We start from the raw sequence: 17,310 nt of genomic DNA, 5'->3' as shown, positions 1-17,310 counted from the left end.
TGTGTCAGCAGGTCTCCAAATTGAGCCAGCACAACTGCAGACCAATGTTGACATAACTGCTTAGGATAACTATCTTTTCTTTTTCTGTGAAATAGATAGAAGCCCTTGACAATAACAACAATCCTTGGTATAAACCTCCCTCCTTATTAACCACAAAGTTCAAGTCACCATAAACTCACTTGAGATGCAAACCTGTAACATCTGGCATCCGTATGAGTAGTCCAGCATTGAGTGCTGCTATCTTTTGTCTCTTTAATACCTACCGACAGCCACCTGGAAGATCATGAAACGGTGTTTGATTTATCTTTGTCCCATGAGACAACACTATCCAGCTCAGCCTACGTGTGTTGAGTGTACTGATAGGCAGTTTAAGAGTTGTGGAGGAGTTAGCTTGCTTGCTTTCTGGCTCTGTGATGCCCTTTTTAGCCCAGACTGCAGGGAAAAGGGGACCTTGGCGTTTGGCAATACAAGGGACTCGGGAATGGCCATGCTGCAGGGGATTGAAGACCTCAGGGGCAGCAGGGGTAAAGGAGATGGCTATTTGCATAGGGATGCAAGAGACGAAGCGGGATAGGGTCTTTGAGAGGTCCCTCCTCATCCAGACTCAGACCAGGACTTGGAGGGGGATGTCATTTCATCCGTTTCATCCTAACAGTGCTGCCATTGTGTGCTTGCTGCTGGAGTCCAAAGCCAGGGCTTGGTCCTGGAGCCCTGCAGGAGGACCCTCCAGCAAGGGCAGGGTGCTCAAGCCACAGTCCAGTGCTTCACACAGTCCATGGCAGCAAAGGCAAACAAGCAGAAGATTTCTATAGCTACTTCAAATTCATATTCACTCATTTTAAGGCCAGGTAGGGTCATTAAGTTATCAAGCCTTGCTTTGTGTATGACACAGACTGCAGCGTTTTCTGTATTCCTATGTAGGATGAGGATTTTCGCATTGCTATAGCACAAGGTTTTATTCCTTGTTTTCTTTAGTCCTCCATGATTTGTTTCACTCTGCAGCTTTTCTCTTTTCTATTCCTCTTTCTATCTGCTCATCAAACAGCAGAATTCTCCCTGTTCCCTCTCCTGTACAAGGATCATATTGTACTGCAGTGCCTGTGGCTGAGTTTTCATCTTCCTGATCCCTCTCCTCCAGCGACCTCCAGCACTTTCAAACTGCAGCTGAAAAAAGTTATTTCCATCTCTGCTTCTACCCCCACCCCCCGTGACCAACACTTACCTCATTTGTAAGTATGTGAACGTCTTTATAGAGCACAGAGCTCCCACTGAGAGGTGCAGGATGAATTCTGTACATGACACCAAATGACACAATTTAACCTTAGAGTTTTTTAATAAACCTTTTATCTCGAAATATTCACACCGTTATAAGCTCATTGAAAAACAGTTCAAATAATTAATTACAAAACTATGCAAACACTGTGCTATACATTCATCTTTGTGTACAGATTTTGCTCTTAATATTTAATCACTTGCTGTAATAATAAATACTTGACTGAAAAATCAGTTTCTGCATAGCATTAAGGAATTTACTTTCAATCCCAGTTTTAGGTGCAGAATCAAAATTTCAGTCTCTAAAGCTGCAGCCGTATGTTAATGATAATGTACATTAAGGGTGGCTCTGAATGAGCAGCCAAAAAAGTAAGATGTTAAAATATTCTCAGAGCTCCAGTTTCTGATACGAATATTTATGGGTTTAAATATTTTTACGTTTTTTATTTAATATTTATATTTATGAATATTATGGGGGTTTTATTTATGTTTTCTTCTTAAAAGGAATGACGTGGTTTAGGTTCATTCATTCTTTATGCCTGACTTTTTTTTTAACTAAGTATATGATTGGTTACAATGACAACCATAACCTACATTCAACCTACAACTATCCTTTCACTGATTGCACCTGGCAGTGTGTAGATGAAGAGCACCAAGAAGACAATGAGAATAAGTAGTATTATGCCAATGATGATGTACTTCTTGTAATTTCTCCAGATCAGGTGATACAAACACTTGAAAGGATTTACAAACCAAGAGAAGGATGTGTCTGGTCGGCTAAAGGGGAAGAAAGAAAAAGAGAAAAACTTTTTTAAAGGCAGATCCAGCTATTTTCAAAGGTACCTCATGGCAAAATATGTATTTGAGTCTAAAAAGGGTCTTTAACTCCTGAGAACTGACTAAAGAATTTAGAGGGAACTTCCATGAGTTTCAGGTACTATGGGGTCACTCTTCTTCCATCCATCCCTGAGCCCAAGCTCCCCACACTGTTGGGAATGAAAGTCCAGTTCACACTTCATAACTACTCCAATGTAAAACAGAATATGGAGTTCAAAATTACAGACAAGATAAATCCAAAAGAAGAAATGCAGGCATCTTGAGCTTGAATACAAAAGCTTTCTAATAATTGCACGGAATTTAGCATTGCAAAAGGAGTAATGAACCGCTCACTCAGTGATAGTCATGGTGCCATAACAGGTAAAGACAGCTCAGACCTGGCATACTGCCCCAAATGGCTTATTTTCAGAAGGAATTTGAAAACACGCCTCCTGAAAACAGGAGATGAGATGAATCCCAAAATCTAGGTAGTTTGCCTGGGTACATAAAGGGAAGAAGAACCACATTCTCCAGCTGGCAACTATCTGCACTTCACAGTCATAACTTTTTTCCAAATGTTGCCCTGTGTCATAATCTCTGCCATATTCTCTGCATAACCGGGAGTTTTTTCACACTGTATGACAAAGCTGGCTGCATACAGAGAGGAAAACAATGTTCTCCTTAGGAAAAATGTTGGCGTAGCCTCTCCTCTGGCATGTCACCCAGCTTGGGAGGTCACTATGCCTCTGAGTTCAACAGCCCTACCCCTGCCATGAGCTGAGGCAACATCCATTGGCTTGGTATGATGGATGACCAGCAGAGTTTGGTGGTGTGGAGCAACACTAACACCAGCAAAATTGGGTACAGGTTGTTTTTGTTAGCCAATATCACTGTAATTGTGCAGAAGATATAGCAGAAAGGAGAATGAAATTACAACTGAGGGTCACAAAAATCAACGACCATTTCTCACTCTAGAAAGCCGTTTAAGGAATTTAAGCAATGTCTTAGTCATCTGGAGAATTCAGCATTCAGCATGTGGAAGTGAATGCCAATGTGACAGAAAATCTGTAAATCTAAAAGGCCAACTGAAAATCTTTTAATTAAAGACTGTGTTTTATACTGAGTTGGAAATGACTCAGAAATAAATCAACAAGTCCTTCAGGTCAAAAGGGATTACTAAAAAAGGGATACTCTAAAGAGTAAAACTTACTTAATCACAGCTTGAGTAACAAAAACATTAGTCTGAGCGTTCCAACTACTTAAAGGCTTTTATAACCTTTAAAGATAGGGGAAAAAAAAGCCAGACTGTTGCTCATTTTATTTGTTTTCTTTGCAACTTAGGCAATAGAATTCAGTACCAGTTATAGCAGTCTATTGGTTATAACAGAGTGCATCCGAAAAAAGCATCATTTCTTGATCACCAGAGATGAAGAGATGAATAACCTCATGGTGCTTTGGCCAGCAGGAAATTACACTCATTGCACCCTATTTCTCGTTTGCATGTTTCTCTTTAATTCCCAGACATTTAATCTTTGTCCACCTTTGCTCTGGCACATTAAAGAGTCTGCTACTGTCTAGTAGCTCCTAGAAGATAATTTTGGGTTTGAAATTATTTTGTTTCTTAATTTAAAAACCTAATTACACAAAATGGTCTGAAAATTTCTCTGCCTCTCTGTGTGAGCCTACACAACTAGCAACAAAAATGTGAATCTACAGTCCTGGCATAGAGTTATGGAGGTCCTGACACAAAGCTCCTTGAGATCCACTTCTTCCTGAAGAGAACTCATTTGAAGTGCAGAAACAGTTATCTGTTATCTCTCAGTTGATTTTGACTACTTGGCATGTATGAACCACATAGTGCCTCACTTGGTGGCACTCGGTGGCACCAAACTTTATTGCCAGCTTTATGGAACTGAAGCATGCAATGCCTTCAGCTATGAGTTTATTTTCTTTCCAGTGAGTCTCTAGATAAAATAGTACTTACTATCCACATGCTGATATTGCTTTATTAACTTTAGGGTTTATCTTGCCTAACTTTAAAACTTAGGTGCCCAGCCTGGTCAGTCATGCAGGCTGCCTGTATGTGGAGAGGAAGGACTTCCTGGAGGACAATTCGTCTCTTTCCCCAGCTCCTATCTTACGATATATGTGTTAGGACTCCCTCACCTGTACATCAGCAGCTACAAAAGGGGCCTGAATGGCTTGCTTCTGAGATAGGTAATGTCAAGTGAGACTAGCCCCATCCTAATTTTAATTTAATTGAGGCATACATCTCAATTAAGAGTAGAACTGTGTTGAGCCATGTGTTGGCTGTGTATTTCATCATAAAAACCTAGATGTGGAGCCTCTCTGATTACTTTGTGAAACGTCTGGAGGAAGACTCTGGTTTTGTGGCTTCTGAGTCAAAACACCTCCAGGCTGGCTGTGTGGCAGAGAAGGGGTCACCAGGACAGTGACAACCTTTTGGCCCAACAGAACATTTGTGGACAAAACACCCTTGAGGTGAAAACACATGGAGCCCTGGAGTGCCAGGCTGCCTGGGATACATGGGCTGGGCCTGAAAAATTGAGAGGATAAAGAAACAGTGCCTTTGCGCATCCTGTTGACAACCTTCAGGACATGTAATCCTTCTGTTACACAGTACAGTCTCTCTTAAAACTGCCTAGGCTGGTTGCTTCCCACTACACGGATTTCAGAGCCATCCCAGTCCTCTCTCCTCTGCAAGATAGTGCTTTAGTTTCCATTAGTGGGAATCTTTCAGGCAGACATCTGTTAAGCACAGATCATCCTGCCTTTGGATAAAGATGTTGGGTGAAAGTATCAATTAAAGTCTTTCCAAGGCTAATCTTCAACAAGTCTCCGAAACTTCTAATTTTCAGGCTAAATCTATACGCTTTGTAGAGGTATTGACAATTCCACTTTTATGCTCTTTTGTCCTTTTTCATGTTTATCCTGAGAAATACATCAAACCAACAAAATTAAACAAAATGTGCAATGATTACTATTGTGATTAACAATTGATTTTTAGAAGCTTTGGTAGTGGGAAATATAACATCAATTTCTCTTTTTTTTTTTTTTTCCTCTTTTTTAAATTTAGGTCATTACTTTAGTAGAACAAAGTACTTGAGCCATAATAGATTAGAAGTACATCTTTTCCGAGTGCAGAAATCTCAGCTAATAATATTTTTTTAATGTGACAAATATTGAAAGATAAAATGCTTCTTCTATATCGTCTGCCTTTGTTAAACCACTTAAAATGTCCTCATTAAAAAGTCTAATGATGAAAAATAAGCATCTTCATTCTTTGATTATGAAGTACAAAAAAATTAGAGCTAGATTTGTTAAAGTTGTATCATTCCTATATGACCTGTTTTTCATGTTTTATATGCCTTTATCTGCAAGTGATAGATTTATGCAAAAATAGCTAGGTGTATGCAGAGGTCAGTTTTCCACTGATATGTAGTAACTGAGACACCTTTAAATGTGTGTAGACAATTCTTAGAATCACAGAATCATTTGGATTGGAAAAGACCCTTAAGATCGAGTCCAACCATAAACCTAACACTGCCAAGTCCACCACTAAACCATGTCCCTAAGCGCCAAGTCTACGCACCTTCTAAATAACCCCAGGGATAGTGACTCAACCATTCCCTGGGCAGCCTGTTCCAATGCTTGATGATTCTTCCAGTGAAAAATTTTTTACTAATATTCAAAATTCTTATTTCCTAATACTAAACTCTGTCTGCTAATGGTCATATTAAAAACACTTGGACATAGGAAATATTTCATACAGTCATTTTAAAGCACTTAAACATTAATGGTTTCTAGTTATCCTCTTAATATAATAAATATAATCCATCTGATCTTTAAAGATGACCAAACTGAGGTGTTGGGTATACGCATAAGTTATGACGGTTTAAGAGGTTATCACTTGTCAGGTCAGCTATGGAACAAGCTCGCGGTGAACTCTAGCTGAGGACAAACGTGCAGCAATGCAATTTATTTGGGCTTCCAGAGGAAGACATTTCAGCTAACCTGGAAGGTGCTGCCAGCTATGAGTGCCCACAGCCAGGCGATGCACAAGTTGGACAAATGGCTTGCTCAAGGTAACAACAGGAAAGAGGAGAAAAGCCAGGAGAGGACCAAGGAGACCCGCTCTTCCCTGTCTCCTTCTGAACTCCCTGCCCCAGCTTCTATAATGAGTATGCTCTTACTCACTTGGGTTTTTCCAAGGGCTCGGGCTCCTTTCGAGCTTTGCCTACTGGATTCTTCTCGGATTCTTCTGCTGTGACTAAGTGAAACTCAGCTTCCACCTTGCCCTGGATCAGAAAGATCATACATAAGCATCCAATCCTGTGTTATTATCATTAAATCACAGCAGGACTCAGCTTGTGGAGAAATTATGGAGCCTGCTGAGGGTGAAGGAAATTGATTAAAGAAAATAAGATAAAGTCTCTGCAGTTAAAGAGAAAGCAAAAAGGAAAATCCAGGCACCAAATTCCTGACTTATGACCGTGAGGAAAGAGAGGTGGAATGTTTACTTCCAGACCCACAAAAGTATTTTCTGCTGCTTAAATTAGAATGTGTTTCATCTGAGAAGACCTATTTTCTATCACACATCCTGGCAGAGCTGAATGGCCAAACTGGATGCTGTGCTGCTGACGTGGAAGAGGTGTAGTCCACCAAACGGGAGAAATTCAGCCAGTCACCAGTGCTGGAGCAGTTGAGCTGTGGGATCTCAGCTCACAAAAGGAAGATGGTTCCTTGTGAGATCTGTGTACAGAACAAATGCGGTCCTGGAGCTCTGTTCAGGCTAAAGAACAGCAGTCTGGCAGCTGGATTCAGAGTCAATTTTTTGATGGATGGCCAGAGTGTGATACTGTGTGATACTGTGGCAGAAGGACAACTTTGTTCAGCACTGACTTACTGATAATTTCTAGAATTCAGAAAAGTCATAACCGCTGTTTTACTGCTTGTTTTCATTGTGACAAGCCATTAAAACTCGTTGAGTGACCAATAAAATACTAGCACGCACTTATGAAAGATCATGCCTGCTACGCCTTGCAGTAGAAACATGTCATCTGAGTTTAGACTCTTAGTATCAATAGTAACTTCTGCTATGGAAGTTACTGCTTCCTAAAGAGAGTTTAAATCTTTGTTTTCCCCTGCCCTCGCAGCAATAAATCTGTTGATAATTCTGTCTGTGTTCAGTTACAGAGATGTTCTCTCTTTTCCCTGTTCATCCAAATACATTCTTTAGTACTATCTCCATTACAGATTTATTGAGACCAAAGGAAAAAAAAAAAAAAAAGATTATTTCAGAGATTTAAAGATTCTAATAACTTTTAAGAGTGGGTAAATCAAATCAGCTTCATAAAATCTGTGATGGAGGAAAAGCAGACAAATGGCTTTTAATGTATTTGTTATTTTCCTACCCCATAACTTTGTTTATATCAAAAACTAAAGTGTTAATCTATGGCCAGTGTCTGGGATTCTGCACAGAACTGGGTTGAAAGAAGAATGCAGATAAAAGAGATTAATGTGGAAGATAAGAGGATCAAGATATGAAAGTAGGCTGGAAGATAATTAATTGTATGAGAGTTGAGGAAATGGAGGTAAAACAGGGATTTGCAAGTGGAGTCCATCCACTAATCCCATGGAAAACAGGAAGTCACCTTCAATCTGAAGAAGGCAATGAACTTGAAGATGGCACTTTTTATTAAAACATTCTTGCTGGAAGAGTCAGAAATATGAAGGAAAGGTGAGGTTTAGGAAAACACTTGGAGAGTCAGTGAAAGTCTAGAAAGCGAGGGAGATTCCCTAAAAAAAGACCGAAGCAGGTGAATTTGTAGAAGGCTATACTACAGAAAGGTAGATTGTAGCTTTTGGTCTGTGTCCCTACACAGATCTGGATGAACCTAAATAACTCCAGCTGCACTAATCCCAGAACTGGGCTGCTGGGATGCACAGGTTTGAGCCCAAGATCCCAAAGTGCTCTGTGGCCATGTGAGCACATCAGCTCGGGTTTTCCTTCAGTAGCTCATGCAGCTCTGCTTCATGCTCTCTTTCATGTAGGCATGCCTCAAAGACTATGTGCAGAGTTAACTATCAGAACATATTTCTTGCCTAGGTACATGCACTCCATCTAGGAGACAGAGCAGACCTGTCTCATTTATGCTGCCTGTGCTGCTTGAACAGTACAAAGGAGCTTTTAAGAGAGGGACAATACAGAAGTTGTGTTAAACACTGAGAATTTCACTGTAGCTCCAGACTATACACAGAAAGCACTACAATATTATAAAGAGACACTGCAGCAGAAAACCCTGAGATAAATGGCTAGATACACGCTGAGTGAGATTTACACCTTGCTGACAAGTCATGTTATGCTGGAGGCTTCAGGTAAATGGAAATTTGTGTGGCAGCACTCATATTCTTCTTAGGAGAATATTTCTAATATAACAAGCCTTGTAGAAGGCTTTACATTCCTTTATACCAAGCGTATAACTAGTACTGCCACTAAAACAAAAAAAAAATATTAGCTTAGTGAGCATGCTTCAACAGGAAGAGAGGACTGTGCTCTTTCTATTCCAGATGTGTCATTAGTGAGAAGAATGATGGTAGGTTCCAAAATCAGTTCCTTTGCCCTGGTTGAAGTGAGAAATAAATAGAAAATAAATAAGCAGATGAGATTCCTCACAAGATTTCTTCAGCTGATATAAAGTTGTCTGGAAACACCTGATTTTCCACTACCCATCCAGTGTGCTGAGAGATGAACAGTGGAAGAAAGTAAAGAAAAATTACAAAGTACTCTGGTTGCCTGGGATTATCTGATCCAAATCTATTGGTGACCGATGAAGCATTTGGAGGAGTTCTATGCATTGCCAGTGGTGGTTGTTCTTCAGATGTCATTTCTAAAATCAGTACCTGTTTGGCTCAGGATATCAGCAGAACATATCAGCCCCAGAGAAAAGCTGTTCATCTGTAGCGAACTGCCTACCGTGAGCTCCCCAGCCTTGATGAAAGGCCACCAGCCTCTGACACGCTTCTGCTGAAATATGGAGATCTTGTTTTCTTCATTTGCTGCCACAACCATGCCTAGGTCGCAGCTCTTGGCTGTCTTTGCTGCTCGAGGGAACCCATTCAGGTTCAATTCCAGAGTGCCTGGAGGGAGAAGTAATGTGACAGCACTCAAGAGACCAGAATGCATTCAAACAGCAGCTTCCAAGTAAGATACATGGAGCAATGCAGCAGTTTGGGCCAAAGCTTCATAGATGGGGATCTCTCTGTACCATAAGCCATTAATTTGTATTGCCCTGGCATCATCTCATCTGAGTTCCTAATTATTCCCTCTCCAAGAAACGTGTATGTTCGCAATGTGATACTTCAGAGAAAGATAAGCAAAAGTTGGGTCTCAAACACCTCTTTGTACAACCTCTGTAAAATACAGGTCTGGCAAGACCTCATGTGAAGTTCAGGCAGATCCATTGCATACTCACCCAAGAAATCATCTGAAGAGAGTCTTTCAAAGTCCCACACCTGAAGCACCAGCTCAGCAGGTATTTTGCGCTCTGTCTTTTCCAAGGAAAATATGTTTTCTCTTTTACTAACCACCATTTGTTTCTCTGCTGGGAGATAGTAGAATGGGAACACAAACCGCCAGTTGAAGTTGCCTTCTCCTGTCAAAGAGTTGTAATGTACGTCTGTCTCCTGCTTGTCCTCTTCCAGGCCCTTTATCCACCTATGGCAAGCACATAGCAGGATACACTACTGTCATCGGAAGAGCTGGACTTGTGGTTGTCATTTTGTTACAAGCATGACAATTTACTAATTCCTCCCTAACCATTCAAGACGGTGACACACAGTGACAGCCCTGGCTCGGGATCCCAGCTACCTCTGAGCCAAGGCACAGGCTGCAGGAATGGCCAGTGATGATCAAAATTTGAGAGTGAGAATGGGATTTTTATTTAGATCAGACCCCAAAATACCAGTTGGCTGTTTACTATTGGCTAAGGCATCTGTCTTGTTTGGAACTGGCAAAGACAGCATCATTCATTTGTCCCCTACTAATCACCCTGTATTCATGTTGTGCCACACTAATAAATTCTGTGTCAATGTCCCAGGACTGATTTAAGGGCTCAGTATTACAGCCTAAACAGTTTGCAGTTGTGGTTTTGGGTGGTACAAATATGCCATAAATAAATAAACAAACAAACAAACCAGTTTCCCTGTTTTTTCTTGTGACTTCCTCTTGGTTTCTGCTATTGTGTGCGTATCTGATGTGCAATGCTATGTTACAAAAGGACAATGCTTTCCTAAATGTAATCTTCTCTTCTGAAGACCTCCACTGAGATAATGATCCAGCTAGGTATATTTTAGTTCTGAAGATCGTTTATCACAGCTTGAGTAAAGATTAGCATTTTTGTGCTACATACAAAGGGTAGCTTTTCCTCTGCAAGCCCGATTATTTCAAAAAGAAATTGGCAAAAACGGTAACAATCCCAAGCAAAGCACTGCCCCAGTGCAAATCCATGTCTGGTGGCAGATCCAGTGCAACATGCCTTGTCTGAGCATAACGAGATTTGTGTCTTCATCGTTAAGGCTCAGAAGCAAAAAGTTATCGACCCCTGGTTTTCCCTGCCAGACCGCACTGGCATTGCTAGCGATGTCCTCGTGTTATCGCACAGCTCAGCTCAAAGGCTGCCTCCCTATTTATTTCCTCAATTTTGCACTCTCAGAGGTACTCTGCTACCGTTTTGAAGGTGTTAGTTTTTTGCCAAGTTGGATCTATCTGTGTGAACACCAGTGATTTCAGAGCAGCTCCTCTCAGGGAACTGCACAGGGAGGTTTGCTCAGCGATAGGTGCAATAACTGCCCTTGCTACACGCTGGGGGCCGTACGGTTGTGTTAGTGCATGTTTCACTCCAAAGGAGCAGTACCACTCCTGATGCCCCACACAGCTTGGTCAGGGCTAACACAAGTATCCTTGGTAAAATGCATCTAGATATACCCTAAGATAGAAGTGAAAGCTGCTATCAGAGTGCTCTGTCCTTATGTTTACTTTGGATTTCTTATTAGGTTCCCACAATCTTCAGTATTGCAAGGTGGAAAACATCCTCCCTTCCCCTTTCCATCAGTCTCAGTGGTCCCTTCTCCAGCTCTTTGCATTTGGTCATTGGTAATACAGCAACAGGACTTTTAAGGAAATTCATTTTTCCATGTGCCTAGTGCTCTACAAAATCAGATTTTTCCAGGACTCCACAATGACACAATTCATATTGGCATACTAAGCTCACTCTCTAGCAGTGGAAACATAGCAAGAAATCTAAGACCAGTCTCTCACCTGAGGTTTCCAATACTTCCTACTGCCACTTGTGCCATAGTTTCCCCTCAGCCCTGTCTGGTACCTGCATTCAAATTGTGCTCAGAAGCAGCAAATGCAAAGCAGTACTCCAAAACAGGCAAGTAATTTTACAAAATGTCTTGCTACAATCTCAGGAAAGAGCTGGTTTGAGTGTCAAGCTCCTCTTTCACTCTCCCTCTTTTCATTTTATGTGAAATCCTTCCCATTTACTGACTATCCCAGTGACATCTCTGAAGCTGTGACAAGCATTTTGTCTGCAGCAGGAAGAAGATGGAGAGCAGAAAGTGCCCACATGTCATTCTCCCCAGCATGGTCATGGTCATTCACCCAAAACGCTCCCCACATAAGATTAAAAAATATTTCCCATAGAAATAGCCTGGAATAAGCTGGCTTTCTGTTTTCTAATGTCATCATAATTCCTTTTTCTCTGATTATTTCATACCTCTCTGCATCTGTGTATGCCCTTAGAGTTCAAATTCTGTAAGTGTTTGATCTGTTTGCTAAACCATGGCTTGATTCTCTTCTTGTGCTATCTCTGCCTGAGCAGGAAGTAAGGCTAGTGCCATTTTACAGTTACTTGATTTTAAGAGGGGAAAAAAAAAAAAAAAAAGAAACAGCATACAATATAGATGAGTAATTTGGACAGGCTTTTAGAGCAAAGTGCCAAGGTCACAGAAATAGCTTATCAGATATTCTCACAACATAATTTTTTCGCCTGATTTTTGAATGAAATACTACATGTTCTTTTAAAAACAAGTCCTGAAGAATTGTCCTGGTTTCAGCTGGGATACAGTTTGTTTTCTTCTTAGTAGCTAGAATAACACTGTGCTTTGGTTTTATTATGAGATTTGGTATGAGAAGAAGGTTGATAACACACTGATGTTTTTCGATGTTGCTAAGATATCAAGGAATTTTCAACTTCCTATGCTTTGCCAGTGTGCAGGTGCACAAAAATCTGGGGGGGAGCATAGCCAGACCAACTGATACAAATTGGCTAATGGGATATTCCATACCATGCGGTGTCACAAGGGTGGTGAGGCACTGGAACAGGTTGCCCAGAGAAGCTGTGGATGCCCCATCCCTGGAAGTGTTCAAGGCCAGGTTGGATGAGGCTTTGAGCAACCTGACCTAGGGGAAGGTGTCCCTGCCCATGGCAAGGGGGTTGGAACTAAATGATCTTTAAAGTCCTTTCCAAACCAAACTGTTCTATGATTCTAAGATAATGTATAAATGAGAGTTGGGCAGGAAGTTGTCTCTCTCTTCTGGGACTGCAGTTTCAGGATTTCTCTCCTCCGGGATTGTTAGCTGGGGACGGGCTGGGTGTAGGTCAGTGGGTGGTGAGCAACTGCCCTGTGTCTCACTCGTTTGTATATTATTATTATTATTATTATTATTATTATTATTATTATTATTATTATTATTATCATCATCATCATCATCATCATCATCATCATCATCATCATCATCATCATCATCCTTCTGTATTTCAATTATTAAATTTCTCTTATCTCAATCCATGAGTTTCCTTGCCTTCACCCTTCTGAATCTCTCCTCCATCCCCTGGGGGATGGGGACCAGGGGAGGGTGAGCGAGTGGCTGTGCGTGTTTGGTTGCTGTCCAGGTTAAAATCACAACAAGAACTTACCCTTTTACATAGATATCACTTGATTTTTGACCCGTAAAGATATTTTCATCTTCTAGAATTACATCCTGTGTATTCCAGATTATTACCCTCAGTTCATAGCTGAAAAAGAAAAGAAAGTAGGCCTGTGTGTACTCAAGCTCTGGTCAGACACTAATGTAAACATCTATCAAATCATGCTTTTATAAAGTGAGAAACATATTTGTGCAAAACTCTTAAAATAGCATCAGCTTTAGGGCTCTTCTGTTTACAAGAGTCTAGTGATAGAGTGGGGATGGTGGCTCCTCTCAGCTCTTGGAGCATGCTAGAAGGCAGCCGGGTCACTGCCAGCTTCGGAGGGATGGAAAATTCCTTGCTTTTTATGTGCCTGTTCTTTTGCAATTATTTTCACAAAAATGCTGCAGTGAAACAACGCAAAGTTGATCTGAATATCATCATCAGAGCAGTCTCCAAAACAATGAGCAGCTTGCAAATAAAAAATAGAGCTCCCTGGGAGACGCTTTTTAAAAGAAATGCCTACCCAGTGCACAAAAAGGGAGGAGAAGCACTGTTTAGAGAGATTTTCATTTAAGCAAGTGCAATCATCTTTAGAAGCAACAGTAAAAGGGATTAAAGCTTTCCCATCCTTTCCACACGCTATATACAGATATTTATGGTGGCTATCCAAAGCTCTAGAAGCTTAAACTGAAATACAGATATTGCAGGTGATATAAAAAATTGATATTCAAAAATTTAGGTATGCCTTGAGTCATTGTGTGAACTGCGAGAAAAACCCAAACTTACGTTTGAGAACACCAACATACGATTTTTCTTATATGACGTGTTGTTTTGGAAATAGCCTCAATCTCAGGTGTGAAACTGTTTGCCCCAAAAGTTACCAGAAACACTAGGTCATGGAGCTCTTAAGGAGATGTTGACCATGAAAACCAAACCTCTGCACTAGCCAAAGAAACTTTCATCTGCAATGCTCCATTAGGTCCTTGCCAAGTTGAAGATCATCAACAAGAAATGTTTTCACAAAGTGTTTGAAGTCTTAGGGAGCCTGGAGCCTGTTTTGCTGCAGTAAATATGCATTTCTTGGCAAAATGTGTAACTTGCGTTTGCATGTTTACTTTCTTTCTCATAATTAATGGTTTGACAGTATTTTCCCCTGCTTTTGCAGACTACAAAAATGGCAGCAACAATTTGGTTTTGTAGGTATAATTAGTGTTAAATCTTTTGGGATTGGAAAATGCTTGCTGTTAAGGAGCTTTATAGAAAGTTCGGGTCTGAAGAAAGTAATTGTTACATAGATTTATTTTTGTCAAATCCTGGCCTTTGTAAAAGGAAAGGAAAAGAAACAAGTTCTTATCACATTGTTTCTCATTCAAACATAAATAATACAGGAATAGTACCTGATGCTGCTTCAGATACAAAATTCTGAGGAAAGGCCTTGCTAAAATATTAGAATAAAGCTGATACAGGATGGGCTGAGAACTCTATCGCTCATTTTTGTGTTTCATTTACAAAGATTCAATTACCTTGAAGAACTACGTGTAGTGCTGCATATAAAGCAGTGTTAAGTATCTGTGTGAAATTGAGGACAAGGTTATTCCAAATGTCTCTCTTCTGTCTGTTACTGCTTTATGTGTTTCTTGATCTTAGCGTTGAACAAAGTGCTGGAAATCCTATAGGTGTAGTACTATTGCATGAGATTAAAGATCTCAATCAGGGTCAAGTAAGTTGTCTAGCTGAAAGAGGTGAAAGCAGAATTACTTCTTTCAGCTCAACAAGTGGACAATAACATCAGAATTATTAAGGGACCCTTTCCTCTAGCCACCTGCAATCTCTCTGTGAAAACGAATCTCTTTCTAAAAAAGGTGTGTTATAGCTCTTGATAAAAAATAACCAACAGTTCTCTGAGTTATTTAATAGAGGAGACCAAACCAGATGCTCTCTTTTAACTTGAAGTCATGTGAACCTAAGAAAACTATTCTCAGGATCACAGAAATTTGTCGTGATAATTCTTTTTACAGTTCTTTCCAGACACTTTAGAAAGATTCACTCTTTGAAGACTTATGCCACTGTGCTGGGAGGAAAGCATAGAGTTTACCCTTTAGGTTTTCTTGGTGAAATGTCCACTGGGGGTCCTGGCAGAGGCATATCTTTAGGAAACATGTCGACCCACATCTGTACGCGACCCTTGAAAACAAAGAGATAAACATCTCTGTAACCCTATTTTAGAGATACTTTAAAAGGCTTTAAATGCAGTTCTGATGTCCAAAACCACCGCTTCCTCTATAAGCACCAACCAGCTCATTATCCTGTAACTGTGATTTCATCTATAAACTTACTATACAATATACTTTTTTCATACACATGTTCTATCAATCTCTCAGGAATTTGGTGAAGTTGGAATTGAGCAACTTCAAGGTAAAATCCATATAAAAATAGTACATGATGAAAGGAAGAAAAAGAACCAAAGGCTAAATACAAGCAGCTTGTGTTAACTTAATAAACTAAAGCATTTAAAAGAATGAAAATATGTAGTCACACCTCGTGTGATTCCTGTGTATTTACGTAACTGGCTGTATACATACATGTGTGACAATTTCCAGGTTGATAGTGTACAAAGTCTCATGTATGGTACAACATTTGGGTGCTGTCGCTGTAAATTTGCAGATACAAATAGAAATCACAGTAATTGGAGGAAAGGAAAACTGCTCCTGGGTCCACCTCATCACCACCTCTGAGCTGCTCTACCTGTTCCATGCCTGGCTTATCCTTATGGTAGAGAGGCCGAGTCTCAATGTGCTCTGGGACCAGTTTGTAACCAGCTCCAGGGATTTCTTCCCAAGCGCGTAAAACCTTTAAGGAGAGATGTTCATAGGATTCAACTGGCTCCTCTACAGGAAAGAGTAAAACAAAAAGAACAAAGAGAGCTGAGTTATAATGTTGAACCCCTTGGTAATATGTTCTCTGAATTATTAAAGATGGATGTTAAAAATCTGCTTGAGTTAAAAGGAAGGTTTTATGTATCCCAGCTAAGTAAAGAGATGCATTTAATTCCTGTAAATAAGTGTACCCACCGGGGTAACAAGAAGATGAGCATTTAGGCAGCTGTTTATCTGTATAACACAGTGAATCATTTCACTATTACAGCAGCAGTTTCTAACAGGACGATGGAGGAAACCTGTGAACTACTCTTTCTATAGAAAATGGCAAATATGAGGCTTTTTTACACCTCATGAAAGACAAGGAGCTGACAGTAAATAGGCACTAGTAGTTATACCTGCACCTCATTTTGCCTTGTGATGGCAACAGCAAAGACCCTCTTGGAGCGCAGAATCACACCTCAAGGGAAGAGGGTTGAAGTCCATGGGCAAGAACATGTCACCTCCTGACCAGCTCAGCTTGGCCACTGGAGGAAGGGAGACCCCAGAGAATGGCACCTCAAGGAAGGACCAGTGCTAATATTGAAAGGAGGGTGGATATTGGAAAGCAGAGAAAGTCTTTTGAGTTCTTGAGCTTCCCTTTCCTCCCTCTTTGTGTGGGTTCCACACAAAAGAAACTCAGGCTTTTGAAGAGGGTTGTATCCTAGATTAGGATAGAAGTACCCAAGTGACAAGAAAGTTAAGACTAGCTATCTCTGGGTTGCTGTTAGGTGACAAAAGGTTTGTTTGGAATTTAAACAATAGGTATTAAACCCTTACTAATGCCTTAGAGAGTGAGGAAGGATGACCCTGTGATTATGAGTCCTGGTTCCCTCTTGTGCCAGAACATATGTTTGACATGTGATGTATTGAATCCAATTTTAGCCAGCTAAAAGCAAGGTCTTTAGCCTTTGCTACTTAGTAGGTATCCTCAATAGCAAGGACGTAGATTGTCCCATGATAAACTGTATTGTCTCTAAGACACCTTTCTAAAGATTTTTTTCACCCTCTGAAGATGCCTATTTCTTCCCATTGGCTACAGGTAGTCCTAGACTACCTGGGAGTAGTGGTCAGGCGTTTGGACTAGATGATTGTTGTAGGTCCCTTCCAACAGAACTATTGTATCATATCGTATGGTATTGTATTGTGTTGTATTCTATTCTGTTCTGTTGTGTTCTATCTAACTTCTATGCTCCTAGAGCAAAGTTAAATTATTCTTTCTTTCATAATTTAACGCTAGATGTAAGGCCCATAAGTATCATTTTCTCCACCTGTGAAGTGGAAATGGTACTGCTTCTCTTTTTCAG

At 40.4% G+C, this 17,310-nt stretch overlaps 1 protein-coding gene across 2 annotated transcripts in view; it reads right to left on the bottom strand.

Moving 5' to 3' along the window:
* Window positions 1-1,868: 1,868 nt before the first annotated feature.
* Window positions 1,869-17,310, bottom strand: part of FER1L6 (fer-1 like family member 6) — a 70,241-nt gene continuing 54,799 nt past the window's right edge. For both annotated transcript variants that reach the window (XM_009989592.2, XM_086609557.1), the window contains exons 34-40: window positions 15,834-15,976; window positions 15,184-15,272; window positions 13,095-13,193; window positions 9,585-9,826; window positions 9,086-9,249; window positions 6,307-6,407; window positions 1,869-2,049 (exon numbers count right to left, since the gene is read on the bottom strand). In XM_009989592.2, coding sequence (XP_009987894.2) covers window positions 1,869-2,049; window positions 6,307-6,407; window positions 9,086-9,249; window positions 9,585-9,826; window positions 13,095-13,193; window positions 15,184-15,272; window positions 15,834-15,976 — 1,019 coding nt within the window. The remainder of the gene's footprint in view (window positions 2,050-6,306; window positions 6,408-9,085; window positions 9,250-9,584; window positions 9,827-13,094; window positions 13,194-15,183; window positions 15,273-15,833; window positions 15,977-17,310) is intronic.

The sequence above is a fragment of the Tauraco erythrolophus genome, chromosome 3 (assembly GCF_009769465.1).
Source record: "Tauraco erythrolophus isolate bTauEry1 chromosome 3, bTauEry1.pri, whole genome shotgun sequence".
Taxonomy (NCBI): Eukaryota; Metazoa; Chordata; class Aves; order Musophagiformes; family Musophagidae; genus Tauraco; species Tauraco erythrolophus.
Note: the sequence above shows the minus strand (reverse complement) of the source record. Positions and strands in the feature narration are given on the sequence as shown.